At 47.5% G+C, this 14,360-nt stretch overlaps 1 protein-coding gene across 1 annotated transcript in view; it reads right to left on the reverse strand.

The window, feature by feature from the left end:
- Positions 1-319: 319 nt before the first annotated feature.
- The window catches only part of Fam135b (family with sequence similarity 135, member B), a 139,677-nt gene continuing 125,636 nt past the window's right edge, over positions 320-14,360 (reverse strand). Inside the window, exons 13-19 of the mRNA XM_013025133.1 lie at positions 12,337-12,503; positions 9,790-9,881; positions 7,974-8,071; positions 6,650-6,801; positions 4,906-5,016; positions 3,217-3,330; positions 320-663 (exon numbers count right to left, since the gene is read on the reverse strand). Coding sequence (XP_012880587.1) covers positions 458-663; positions 3,217-3,330; positions 4,906-5,016; positions 6,650-6,801; positions 7,974-8,071; positions 9,790-9,881; positions 12,337-12,503 — 940 coding nt within the window. The 3' untranslated portion in view covers positions 320-457. The remainder of the gene's footprint in view (positions 664-3,216; positions 3,331-4,905; positions 5,017-6,649; positions 6,802-7,973; positions 8,072-9,789; positions 9,882-12,336; positions 12,504-14,360) is intronic.

Genomic DNA, 14,360 nt, shown 5'->3' on the forward strand with positions numbered 1-14,360 from the left:
GGTAACCTGAGTTCTGAAATGCTTGTCTGCACTTAAACCAAAATGATAAAGCTATGAGCTAGTAACAGATTAGATAAAGCTACTTCAATTGGAGCCATCTCTCTCTGACCCAGTGTTTTTCAAAGATGGGCTCACCAATTCCAAGGATTCTGTTTGTTTTTATCTTCCCTGTTTTTCTTAGAAAGCTTCTTGAATGAGACTCCAGGAGGCGAGGCAAATTCAAACAAAATTTGTTGTGTTTGACACTATTTGTTCACCTCTCCCAAATGTCTGAAACAAAAGCACCTCAATGCGAAGTCCCACCCCAGCCTTCCAGCCCTCCCAGCCATCCATCCAGCTGACCTCCTGCAGCTCCACCCTGGACCGCACAAGTCTGTGAAAGGGCGTCATAGCTAAAGAGCTTGATGGATGTGAAACACGTCCGGAGAGTTACCCCAGGCTGGCTCCCTCACAGCCGCTACTTGAAATAGTTGAGTCCCGCCACCAAGAAAAACTTCTCCAGGAAGAGTTCTGAGTCCAGCACGGCGATGTGAGCAGCACGGCCGATCAGGGTGTTGGCAGTGTTGGGCAGAGCGTGGAACACATTGTGTCGGATCAGAGAGCAGTCCTTGGCTTCCACCAGAGGGCCCAGGAGGTTGTTGATCATTTCCGCATACACCGGCCCTGGGAGGGAAGAGGATATGAAGGCCTGGGTAGAAGCTACTAGAAACATTTAGAGAGTAAGACTCTGCGTGTTCACCAAGGGGCAGAGTGTGAAGATCAGTTTCCTACTTGTATAGGATATAAAAGAAATGAAGTCAAAGTTCTCTTCCTCTGGTTAGATTAAAAGCTAGGGGCACTCGAGGGTTTCCACATGACGGCTTTGTGGTCTGTGCCTGAGGAGGCGTGGTAGTCGGGGACGAGGAACTCAGAGGAGGGCTGTCCTCTCCACGGAGGGCCAGGAGGAAGAGAAGGGAGTCACCCGCCAGGACAGACACTCAGAAACCACACAAGTCCCATTGCAGGAGATCATGTGTCAGGACACATCTCAAGAGATCCGTGGAAGCTAATACCTACTGACGCCATGTCTCCTACAAGTCAAGTGGCATTTTACTGGCTCCTGAGCACCAAGGAGAAGAAAGAAGAGATTGTAGGGTATAGGGTGGTGGTTGTGCTTTATCTTTTATAATTGTACGTCAGAATTGATTATCCTTTCTACCTAAGAACTAACGGGACTGTGATTTTGCATCAGGCATGGTAGGTAGGGGGCGCTCTTCTAGCCACGTAGAGATGTGTCAGTCATTACTAACGGACCAATATGCACACTGAGGCTGAAGTTCGCACCTGGAAGGCCTGTGCTCTTCCCGATCATGATAACTGCTGAATCGTGTACGGACCTCTTCTAGCATGAACCAGAGGGCTAGGGTGCTTAACATTGACTCACTGGGGCAATACTACAAATAATAGGATCTGTTTCATAATGTCGGCACGATGGCCTGCATTTATACAGAGAACAGCTCTTCGCTGAGTCTGGCAGTTGGTCAGCCTACTCCAGACAATCCTCCAAGCCCTCTGCTGTCCTTTCCCCCAGAGTTATCCAGAGCTATCCAGCCATTTTTGGATCTGCTCTCCTGGACCAGGAAGGGCAGAGACCTTCACACAGGGCCTGGGCCACTTTAGTCTTCTAACCCCTTCCTCAAAGTTTTGGTCAAAACCTTTGAGGCAGAGAAGGTAGAGATATGAATTGAAATAATTAGGAAGTTGATTTTTTTAAAGAAATTAGTTAAAATAAGAGGTAAAAATCCTTCCTTAAAGTGTCTATTGCTATATGAGAATAGTGGTTATTACCTATTACCATCGCTAGGGAGAGGCTGGATGGTTATCAACTATAAAACAATTTACATGCAGAATGCTTGTTTCAGAAAAGAAGTGGAAACCAGTCAAAAGTTGACATGAAAGGAGTGAGCCACATAAACATTTCTTCACAGGCTGGTCTGCCGGCTGTGCCCTTTGAAAAGGATGTTGTGGAAACCACAGGATTACAAGAATACTCCACGAATGTTGCCAAGCAACAGGAGCAGAAGCATCTAATGGTTGTGCCACTGTCAGAATGTGTTTAAATTATGTGCGCAATGAAGGCCAACAGGCCATTAAAAAATAAAATTAAACAGACAAAATCATTCAAAATTCACTGAGTGAATCAAATCATTTTCCACCTCAAGGCAATTGTCAACAATGTTTTAAACATACATTGCATAGCCCTCATTATTTTTCCTACCTAAAGCACTTGTTTCCATCTTGATGAACTCTTGAGACTACATGACACATTAGTCATTGAATTAGAAGGGGAATACAGAGAAGACTGGGAGGTATTTTATCTCAGCCTAGGTGGTATTGGAATTGATGGGGTATGGTTGGAAGAGGTGAAACAAATCAAGGCTCAAGACGCACTGCACTCATAAATTGGTATATTCACCTAAAACCTCTTTGTACAACTACTTAAAGATAATTATTTCTAAAAAAGAATGTTTTGGAAAACAGGACTATGGGTACTTATAATACACACACACCAATATGAATTAAACACCATGTCATTCCATTTGTCTTAATTGATCAACTAAGTCACCATTTTTGAGGCCCATTTGAAAGCATGACAGAAAACATTAACTTGGGGAGAGACGGTAGCACTGTCCTCATGGCGACTGACGAGATTCATCAAACATTAGCATTCTTTGAAGAAGAACAAGTTCTGTGACACACAGTAGGCCCTCCTTCCTCTCAGCCACGGGTCACCTTGGGCAGCGCCTAAAGAGCAAAGCCCAGGCTCTTGAGGAGGACGATTTCCTGTTCCGGGGCAAAGGTCCAGCTCCAGAACTGGTGCCTCGGGATGGCTTTGCACACTTCCTCCAAGAGACAGGGGGAATGTCACCTTCCTCGGGGGCCACTGTGTCGGAGGAATGGGCTCAGCACAGTGAATTAGCGGCGCCTGGCGCACAGCACACAGCTCACAGGGGCTCTCGCCTTGGCTCACCTAAAGCACTTCTTCCCTCACGGTCGGCACAGAGATGAGGGTGCCCACAACTGTTCCACACGATGGGCAGGCCGCGCCTCACGTCGCGCTGAGATTAAAGGCAGCGCTCGGCGGCCCGGCGGCCCACAATAAGCACAGTCACCTCCATGAATCTCATCTCCCTTCTGAAATCCAAAGACCCCTTTCCGAAGTCCAGGGCAGCTTACCTGTGTGTCTGTCCTTCAGGGCGGTCTTGCACATTTCGATCCGGGCCGAGTGGAAGGGCACGTAACGATCTTGAGGAGAAGCCACCAGAACGACGTTTTTAAAATACTGCAGGCCTGTGAGAAGCCGGGAGAGTACGCTTTGACCTGGGTCATCCGGTCGGTGGACGTGCCCCCCCGCCCCGGGTTTGCACACTGCAGGCCTGTGAGAAGCCGGGAGAGTACGCTTTGACCTGGGTCATCCGGTCGGTGGACGTGCCCCCCCACCCCGGGTTTGCACACAGTTTGTGGAACACACCCTCGGGAAGTTCCGAGGGGAGGAGACAGCAGCCACGCAGCCAGCGTGTCAGGCGCTGACCAAGCTCAGGAGCTGGGCCTTTGGGAAACTGAGGGAAGAAGCATGCAGAAGCATGGGCCTTTCGCACTTCTCTGTAAAGAGAACTCTGTTCTTGTCAGCCATGGGCGCCAAGGAGACCCACAGCGAGCTACTCAGAACAATAGGGGGGGGAGGGGGGAATATATGCAACTAATAATACAAGCTCAATAAAACAGATCACTTTGGTGGACTGGGAAAATTAAGATGTCTGTGAGGACGGAAATTAGAGATTTCTAGGCTTCCTTCTTCCTCTTCCCCACCATTCCTTTACTTCCAGCCCCACTGCATCAGCCTGGATGTCCCCTCCTCCCTGCGTCCAGCCTCATCTTCCTGCATCTGCTCCCAACACAGAGACCGAGGGATCTTCCACACTGGACACTGCAGTGCTGCCTCAGAGCCCACCATCATGTAGCTCCAGGGAAATGGAGGGAAAGCTCCATCAATCTGGGGACCACCCTCCTCCTCCCCCCCCCCCAGCACTGCTGGGCACAAGAGCAACCTACAGCTCTCAGACATCCAAGACTAAGTCTGTCTGTACCGCCGTCTGTCCGCTCTGGGGGAGAGTGGAATAAGGTGACTACCTTATAAGACCAGCCCAGCTTCTGAGCTCCTTATGGCTGGAGGCAGCTAGGACCTCTGTGGTAAACAAACCACAGTCCAACTTCCCCCTTCTGCCCAACCCTGCCATCTTCTTCTCCAAGTGTCCACCTTTATATCCAAAGGCACAGAGTAGGAAAGGAACCGCCGGAGGTGCTCTGCCAGGTTCACATTCTTCTGGGAACAAGGGTATCAGGCAGTGCTCACAGAAGAATGGGACCTTGTGTACGCACAGACCAGGGAAAGGCCAGGCCAGCAGCGCTGAATCGATCATCAGCCAGTGGCTCTGCTCAGAGAGCACTGAGCCACGGTCACTGCTATCTCCGCAGCCACATCCAGAATACCGGCAGGGCCCCCCACCCCCACCCCGTGCCCAATGCCGTCCTTCCTTCCTCCCCACAGCCCAGTGGGCCTGTGTGACGTGTCTCATGTATTCTTTGGGTAGCTCCCCTTCCACCTGAGTGAGGGAACACGGGTAGAACACTCAAAGGCTGACGGGAAGTAGGAGCTGCCACTCCTGAGTATCCTGATGATGCCAACTTACCTTGGCTCTCATTGCTCTCAGGACACACCGGAGACGCGTGCGGCTCCAGTAGAAGCAGCTCCGCTTGCTGAACGCCCTCACCTCACCTCCTCTGAGAGGACTGACATGGCAACAAAGCTAATCTGTGTCCCAGGAGTCAGATCTCATCAGCATGGCCGCAGAAGGCTGCACCCACCTGTTTTTTGGCTTAGCTGGTAGAGGAAACACTTGCGCAAGTCGGCATGATCCCTGAAGGTCAGCTGCAGAAGGGACCCGGACTTCTTCAGTTTCTGCATGAGCCACAAGCCTAGCAAGACACAGATAAATAAGTAAGTCAGGCACAGGTGGCTCACGCCTATAATCCTAGCTACTTAGGAGGCTGAAATCTGAGGGGATCTCTGCTGAAAGCCAGCCTGCGCAGGAAAGCCCGTGAGACTCTTATCTCCGATAAACCATTAAGAAAACCGGAAGTGATACTGTGGCTCAAGTGGTAGAACACTCGCCTTGAGCTGAAGAGCTGAGAGAGAGCACCCAGCCCAGAGTTTAAGCCCCATGACCAATGAAAGAAAGAGAGACTCAGAGAGAGAGAGAGAGAGAGAGAGAGAGAGAGGAAGGGAGAGAGAGAGAGAGAGAAAGAACTGAGACAAAGCAGAGCAATGTGAGAGCACTGCTCTAAACTTCCAAATAAGAGAGCGGGTGGCATTCTGGCAACTCTCTGGAAAGTCAGAGGTTAATTTCTCCCTGGTGATAACACTGTGATGGCTGTGATGGCAAGGCGGAGGGCAGCAGAACGGGAATCTGTCAATATTCTCCAAATGAACACCATCCGCGTCTGCAAAGGAGGCTGCAGGAAAAGTTTCCAAGATGAAAAATTCAGAGGAATGATCCTCACACATCACCTGCCGCTTGGTGCCCGCACGCTCTTCTCTGCACTCACACGCCGCTTACTCTGCTCAGAAAACCCTTCCCACCACCAGCAGCAGGCCTTGGAAGCGCTGCTGCTCTTCCCAAGTGCACTGAACCTGGCCTTGTTACTGTCCACTCCCCAGCCCACCCCACCCCACCTCCAGCCTCCTCCCTCCCCAGAACAGTCCAACTCTTCCAGCCAGAAAGCAGCGCAGAATCGACTCTACTTAACTTTTCAGATTGACTGATTTCCTTTTTCCTTTGCCCACTTAATTGTCACGGATTCTATGATGGAAATATGAAGACTCCCATATACACACTCATATGCACACATAATATGCACACATTATATATGTGCAGCATTGTTATATATAGACAGGCAGGTGTGTGTGTGTGTGTGAGAGAGAGAGAGAGAGAGAGAGAGAGAGAGAGAGAATAAATCAATCCTCTGTATCTGTGGGTCCCCTCTCTGAAGACTTAATCAACCAAGAATCAAACACATTTTCAAATCACTGTGTCGGTGAAGAACATATACAGATGTTATTTCTTCACATTATTTTCTAAACAACAGATGATAGCAATTATTCTCATGGTGTTTGCATCGTATTAGATATTATAAGCAGTCTAAAAGATGATTTGAAGAGTACCGATTACATTTGTAGGTTATATACAAGCCTGGTGCCCTTTCGTATAACAGACAGATGAATCCTCAGCTTGAGGTCTCAGAAGGGGGTTCTGAAACCAACCTATGCTCCAAAGAGGCTGGGAAGGGGGTGGTCTGCGTGGTAAAACATATAGTGTTCCATAAACATGCCCACATGTAGACACAAACACCCAATCCATAGGCCAATTCTTGTGATGACTTTGGAGGCTTCTTCTTTGAAGAGTTTACCCAACGACAGGGCCGCATCTCTAATCCCAGCTGAGAAGAGGCTCCAAAGCTGCAGGCTTCCATCCAGAGCCTCGGCCTCCAGTCTCAAATTCCTGGTGCCCCAGGTCCCGGCAGAGGGCTGCTGCACCTGGAGACATCTTACCTGTGCTGACCAGGGTGCTGTTGTTGTACAGCGTCCCCAGGTGGGGCCCAGACAGCGAAAGGAAGGTGTGGAGCTTGTTGAGGTAATACCGGAACCGGGGCCGGGTGAGGACCGAGCGGATGATGATGTTGCCCAGAGAATGGCCGATGAAGCTGGTCAAGGACAGAGAGGATGCCCGTGAGTGGGCCAGTGTGGGTCACTGCCGCCGGGAGGGCCCACAGCCGTGCCCTCAGCTCCCAAGGCCTCTGCACCCTGCATCTCCCCGGACCACAGGGGCACAGGATCCTGCCAGCTCCCCATTCCCAGAGTTTTCTAGACTCTGTTGTGAACGGCAGCTCTGTGTCATGCGGTCGGGGAGACGTGTGGCCACAGTGCCACCTCCTCTCTCACTCTACCTGGGAGAAGGAGGGTGACATTTCTGACACCCGCACCTGAGCTGCCCCCCCGCCCCCGTTCTTGGACAGGATAAAATTGGAATCCTGTAAGTTTGGTCCACGAGGGCACTCAGAACCTAACCTTGGAATCCCACTCCACGTTTGCTCCTTTCTTCACCACCCTCCCTCCTCGACTGAGCGGCCTCTTCTCTGTTCGTCCTCCATGGTCTGCCCAGCTGTCCTGGTACTCACTTATCCATGGATCCAATATAGCTTACTTTGCAAGTAAATACTTACCGAAACCCTATAGCACAAGCCGTGCACTGCCCTCTCATGGTACACACCACACCCACCCAGAACGGAAATGCTACAAAACTGTATTGCCTTACTCCCGTAGACCTCATTTGTGGAAAAAAGCAGTTATATGCTGTCTCTGAGGTCTACACAGGATGACTTCATTGGGAACTTAACTCTATGTCAACATCACATTTGTATGTTTAATAAAAATAGAAGCTACTTCCCTTCATGTTAGTCATTTTAGCACAAGTTACTTATTACTGGACAAAGACAAAATTAGCTCTAATGGAAGCCCTCTCCTTGGGCAGGAATTCACTCAACTCACAGTTGCATCTTCTTAGTGTTAGTCTATTTAACAGACTAGAAAACAGTTTGATAGATTTTAAAAGTGTGCAAAAGTAAATTCATGAGTCTTAGAGTAGGAATTCAAACCTAGTGATATTTATAAGTTTAGTACAAAATGGTTATTCACACCCAAGTATGACAGACATGTTAAACACGCCTGATACTCCTGCCTAAAAGCATCGACTTCATTAAAATCACAGATTACCAACATGGTTCTCAGAGGCATCATAACAAACTGGCACTGCAAACACTCAAAAGAAAACCACCCGTGTTCCCCTCATCATTAACTACCTGTGGTTTCCTTTTACCTAATTCGGGATATGGAGAGATTGTACAACTGAATGTGTTGGATGATTTCATCTAACAATCGATCCGTCATGGTATCGAAGTCTGCAAATGTGTCCATCTGGAAAAAACGAAAGGGAAGGAGCCAAGGTCAGGCTCTGAGCAGAAGCCATCTGCCATTAAATTGCGCGGTGCATTCTGGGAGCATGCCCAGGCTTGGGGTCACACAGTTGGGATCTGACTACAGATCCCAGGAGGAAGTCTTCAGGTAGCTCTTCCCACTTCACAGACTTGGAAACAGACTCACTTCCTCGTGTTCTGCCTGAGCCAGCTTTCACAGTGTGCAGACACGGCATTCTGCTAGCTCTGTGAATCTTCTACATATCATGAGATGGGCCACGGTTCCCTCTTAATGCATCTGTGCCTAGGATCTAAGGCTTCCCTAAGGGAAACCTACATGATCCCCTGATCTCTTAAAGGTAGAGAGTGTGGCCCACCCCTCCCCATCACGTGAAGGATTGATTCAGATATGGATAATATACCCAAGACTGTTGCTGGTATTATCATGGCCATGGAGTCTTTCAGAGCCTGTCACTTCATCTGATTGAACACACTCATTGTCTGCAAAACAGTCAGAAGGACGAGGCTTGATTTCAAATCAGAATTGGGACCTCACCAAGCAGAGTACTCTTTTAAAGTGATTTCTTGCCATTTGACCTCCTTATGGGCTTTTCACAGTTAAAGAAATCGTGGCAAGCTATTGTGGATGTCATTAGCACAGAGTGAATAAACACTGCGGTAAAGTGACTCCCAGAGACCCAGAGGCAAGGCTCCCGTGGAATCCAGGTTGAATCAAATATAACGGGCTGCATCAAAAAGTTAATGGGAAGAGGTGCAGAGAAGACGGGATCTCTGCCAGACCTTATTTGATAGCCACGCTCGGGTTTCCTGAAGAGAAAAGTTCTACCAGATCAAGTCAAAGACACAGGGAGGATTAATCGCTCACGTCCCTGCTCCTTCCCTCCACAGCTCTGGGAAACGGCCATATATCAAAATCCAGAGCACAGAAGCGTTCAGTATCTCTGCAATCCCACATGGAATGCCCACATCCAGGCCAGACTGGGTGCAACAAGGTTCACCCCAGAGCCTCCGCTCCCTCCTCTGTGAGAGCTGGCCATGTCAATGGTTGCGAAGTCAGAATGAGAGATCAGAGCACCCTGCACATCGCGGATCTCAGATAATGATCTCCCCATTCTGCCTCTACTATCCCTCTTTGCCATGGATGTTATGTGGCCTTGAACACAGGAGGTACCAGAGACAAGCTAACAGAACTAAGCACCAACAGGTCACAAATGTGACAGAACTTTCCCTGTGCTTGCTGGCAGATGGCTCTCTGTGCAACTACCACTTTCGATGGTCCTGGGATTGTTGACTTAAAAAGCAATTCTATTCCTTGGTGCATACTCAGGTCTCTTCCACCTCAAGTGTCAGTTTCCTGGGCTGCATCCTGCCAGCCTCAGTCTTGCTTCTGGAGTCACCTCGGTGTCTTTGATGTCGACACCTCCTTAGGAGCCCTGTGGTTCCATCTTCTACTTCTACCTGCACAGCAGCCCTAACCTGGCTCTTTCTGTTACACAGATGAGGCAGTGTCCTGGCCCCAGATGCCCAAACAGTTGCTGCACCCCGCGGCTGCTCTCCCTAACACAGCCCTCCGAAAGGAGCCGACTCACACACCGACATCAACATCTATGTTGTCATTACAGTCAGCAGTCACCTCCGGAAGGAAGCAAGGCCCACGTGGGGCCCCGTTTGCATGCTCCAGGGCCCCTTCAGTCATACCTGATTCTTTTCCGACATCAGGAAGTCCAGCTTCCCCCCAGGAAGCCCCAGCTCTATGAAGGTCTTCACCAGCCGGAGATCTGCACTGTTTCCTGAAAACCAAAGAGAAGCCCCACCCCATCCTGAATCAGAGAAGAGGTGATCCCAGGCACTTTCTCCTCCCCGCCTTCCCCTCTCCCCAACTGCATGGCTCCCAATGCTTTTAAGCAAATAACACAAGTCGAGCCTCCGCTGCCCTGCTGTTGCTCAGATGCTCAGAGGCCGGTCCTGCCCAGTGTTCCACGCAGAAACCTGGCCCGGTCCACTTCCCCGTGGTTGGTGAACCGCTGGAGGCAGGCCGGCCTCCACCCTCCTGTTTTCCCAGGACATTCTGTCTGATATGGCATGTGACACCAACAAGCCTCCTCTTAAGTTGCTTGTTTCACACAGGGACTATGCAGTGGTGCCACTTTCAGGTAATTAGCCAGAGCTCTGGGTGAACCCATCACAGAGTGTCAGTGCAGTGAGAACCTATCTAGATAAAGAATCTCCACCCAGCAGGGGGTCATGGAAAACCACCTTGGCGGGTGTTGGTGGCACATACCTGTAATTCTGGCTAGGGGGAAAGTACAGGTAAGAGAATTCTAGCCCAAAGCCTGCCCTGTGGTTCGGGGAGGTGGGGGAGAGAAGGGCATGAGAGCCGTATCTGAAAAACAACTAAAGCCTGAAGTGGCAGAGTGCCCACCTAGCAAGCCTGAGGTCCTGAGCTTCAAATCCCAGAACTACAAAAAAAACAATAAAAAATAAATTAAAAAAAATAAAGCTCCTGAAGAATAGGGACAGAGGAATGAAAAGTTATTCCTTCCAGGCTGCTTTTAATAACATAAGTATGAATAAGACAATGAATAGATTCCTGAGCTGCTGCTGCTGCTGCTGATGATGATGATAATGTAGAAAATAGATTTGGTACAACAAAATCATTCTTCTTTCTGTGTGTGTGCCGTTCCTGGGGCTTGAACTCAGGGCCTGCATGCTGTCTCTGAACTGTTTTGCTCAAGGTTAGTGCTCAACCACATGAGCCACAGCTCCACTTCTAGAATTTTGGTGTTTAATTGGAGATAAGAGTCTTGTGGACTTTCCTGCCAAAGATGGCTTCAAACCATCTTCAGATCTCAGCCTCCTGAGCAGTTAAGTTTACAAGTGCCAGCCACTGGTGCCCGGCCAATAGCTTTTTGAGCTTAAAATGCACACAGGTCTTGGGGTCTAGTTGTACCTAAGTGAATTTTTTGGCCTGTTTTTTCAACTGAATCCTGGTGGAGCTGAAAGTTAGAAGCTATTTGTTAAGATGTTTAAAGTCACCTACTTTACTGTGTGAGTGAAACCCACAGGGGCCAAAGAGTTCTTACAGTCGGAGTAAAGTGACAGCTCATTTTTTTTTTACATTTTTAATTATTATATCTTTAAGTAGTTATAGGAAGAAGTTCCCATTCTACAAAACAGTATATGAGCACAAGGTGTCTGGCAACATGAGCCAATGATTCAAAACACTGTGGAGGAGCCACCAGGAATCTGGGAGTGTCCCTGATCATTAGGGATAACACGTGTGATCACATGCCACCCGCCCAGGGGGCCTATCACAAACCAGGGGGCAGCTCATCTCTCTGATATAAAACCAGACCTGTAAGTTGCCCCTCTCATTGTAACCGTCAGCCTTCACGTGCATGATGAAGAAAGGTAAATGCCTATTTGATTTTCCTGATCAGATTTCTCCCTTTGACAACTAGGTTGAGGCCTTTGTCCCTGCAAGCCTGGGAACTAGCAGCATCTGAGATATAAAAGGTGCTCCAAACGAGAGAAGACTAAAGCAGGTAGCAAAGCGGTGTCTTCCACTAACCCGAGCACCTTAAAACGAGTCCCTGTGTTCTCTCTAGCTTTATTCACACCATTCTATTGACCCATGGACTCCATGATTCTAATAACTCATACATTTCATCCTAGCAATATATACACTTCATTCATTCACTCCATTCCTTCTTTTATTCTAAACATTCAATTAGTTATTCCACTTCCTCATTCTACTGATTCATTGAATTCCCACATTACATTATATTCATTCATGTATCTCAACTACCCAAGAGATATTTTGTGTTACAGAGAATTTGTTTTTCTTCACTTGGGACAAAACTATGCCATCTTCCTAGGTTTCCATAGCAATGTATTCTATATTGGCTATCTAACCATATTTTTAAATAAATAAATAAAACTTTTTTTTTGGTCGTGGGGCTTGAACTCTAGGCCTGGGCGCTGTCCCTCAGCTCTGCAGCTCAAGGTGAGCGCTCTACCACTTCCAGTTTTCTAGGTTTATTGAAGATAAGAGTCTCATGGACTTTTCTGCCTCAGCTTTGAACTGTGATCCTCAGATCTCAGCCTCCTGAGTAGCTAAGGTTACAGGCATGAGCCATAAAACTTTAAAAAAATTAAGAAGTAAAATTAATTTAAAATTAATTCATAAACAGTATGACTTGTAGATGGTATGAAAATTCCAAGAGGGAACTAATTGGGACTCACCATCTAAGCCATGGACACAGACAACTAGATGAATGCCATCCTCCAAGTTTTCTTCCTCTTCCTCTGGTGGGAAATACGGGATGTCAGAAGCTAGCACAGTTAAGTCACTGTAGAGAAATCCTTCAATCTTCAGTTCTTTTTTAAATTTTTCTTTGGCCTGATAGAAACTGGAGAATACACTAATTAATCACAAGCCAAGCGGCACAGTGCACATTGGGCAGGAATGAGTTGGGCTGGTGTGCAGGAATGATGCATATACACAAGTTGAGTATCTGCTTGGTGACAAATGCCAACCATGAGACCCTGGGAGATGCTGGTTCAATCTGAGCAAGAAGGCAGGTGAACATCCCAAGAAAAGCACAGGGATTTGGTTCTGCCAATCGAATAGGGCAGGGCAGGGCTGGGTAATAATCCCAGCCCCAGGGATCCAAGGGATTCCCTAAAGTGATCTCCTACAGGAGACTTTCCTTCTCCTGACCCACGAGCCTGCTGTGGCTCTGCCTACTTCAGCTGCCCAGCATTGTCTCTTCTAGTCTCATAGCCTGGGCTTGAGCATGCAGTTCTGGAGGCCTGATTTTTTCTCCACCTGACCACAATGCACCTGGCCTGGTCACTGTGAAGATGGCGGCTATGTGCACAGACTCGGGAATCCACATCTCCTCTGACTCAGGTCAGAATCCTGGCACTGGCACCTGCCATTTCCTACGAGTTGAATGCCTCACATGAGAAGGGTTTAGGAGTAGAAGAGTTTTGGATTTCCCGTTCTTTTGTTTTTTTTCCCCAGATTGAAGTGTGTGCATAGATATAATGAGGTATCCTGGGAGCAAGACTCAAGTCTAAAAATGAAATCAAGCTTTTGTTTTCTATATGCCTGCTACATACAGTCTACAGGTAGTTTTATGTAGTATTTTAAATATTGATTTTTCATGGTATAAAATTTTACATGCCTGGTATTTTGGAACTCCAAGGGTTGTGGATTTCAAGAATACAGGCTTTGGGACAGGTCGGTGGTGCTGTGCTCTTTCAGCATGAGTAAAGTCTTCTTGGGGTGGATCTCCAGCACACATTAATTAATTAATTAATTAGTAAGGTTTAGATATGAGTGTGTGTCAGATTTTGGAATTTTGCATTAAGGATATTACTATTATTAGCTATATCATCATCACGACTATCATTATGATCACCGCTATCATCACCATCTCTACAATCACCACCACCACCACCACCATCATCATCATCACTACTGATGTTTTCCTTGTTCAGAGTGTCCTCTTCTCTAAGAAGCTAATCTAGCCAGGTTCCTCCTACATTCCTTTTACCTTTCAGCTCCACGAAGTGCATGAGAACCACCAGCCACATGTACCCAGTCAGCATCCTCCCTCCCTGCCTACAACAGTCTGACTCTCAGACTGTCACCTCCTCAACAGTCAGCACAAACTTAGCCAGGCATCGAACAGCATCTAATTGTACTTGTTCAAGTGATGACAAGAGTCACAGGTGACTCTTTCATTAAGGGAAAAGTACTAAGTATCGAGCTGTTATTATTTTGGATGGTAGGATATGAGTTTAAGATATTCTGATGAAATGATGCTATTATAAACTCAGTCAAATGTATCATTTGTAAGTTTGAGAGCAATGTGAATACAAATCCAAAGGGGGGAATATGGGGAAGAAATGCAGCAGAAGGACCAGTGAACTTGATAAGTCAACTATCTTAAAGAGGGCTCAGGAAGCAATTCCAATGAGGAGCAAATCCTATACCACAAAGTCTTCTTTTAAAAACAAAAACAAAAAAAACCCTCTCAAAATGTGCAACGAACAACTCAAAATGCTCATGTATGTCACAATTTAAATGGAGCAAAATTTAAATGTCCATCTTTTCCTGATGTAAATAATAAATTCTGGTACAGCCACACAGTGGAAGGCTATGCAAATATTAAAACAGACAGATCAACTTTGGAAAGTATTTGTAAAATATTAGTAAGTTTGGGATGGGGGTGGGGTAAACTTATTTTGGAGCTGTG

This window comes from Dipodomys ordii, unplaced genomic scaffold, assembly GCF_000151885.1.
Source record: "Dipodomys ordii isolate 6190 unplaced genomic scaffold, Dord_2.0 Scaffold82, whole genome shotgun sequence".
Lineage (NCBI taxonomy): Eukaryota > Metazoa > Chordata > Mammalia > Rodentia > Heteromyidae > Dipodomys > Dipodomys ordii.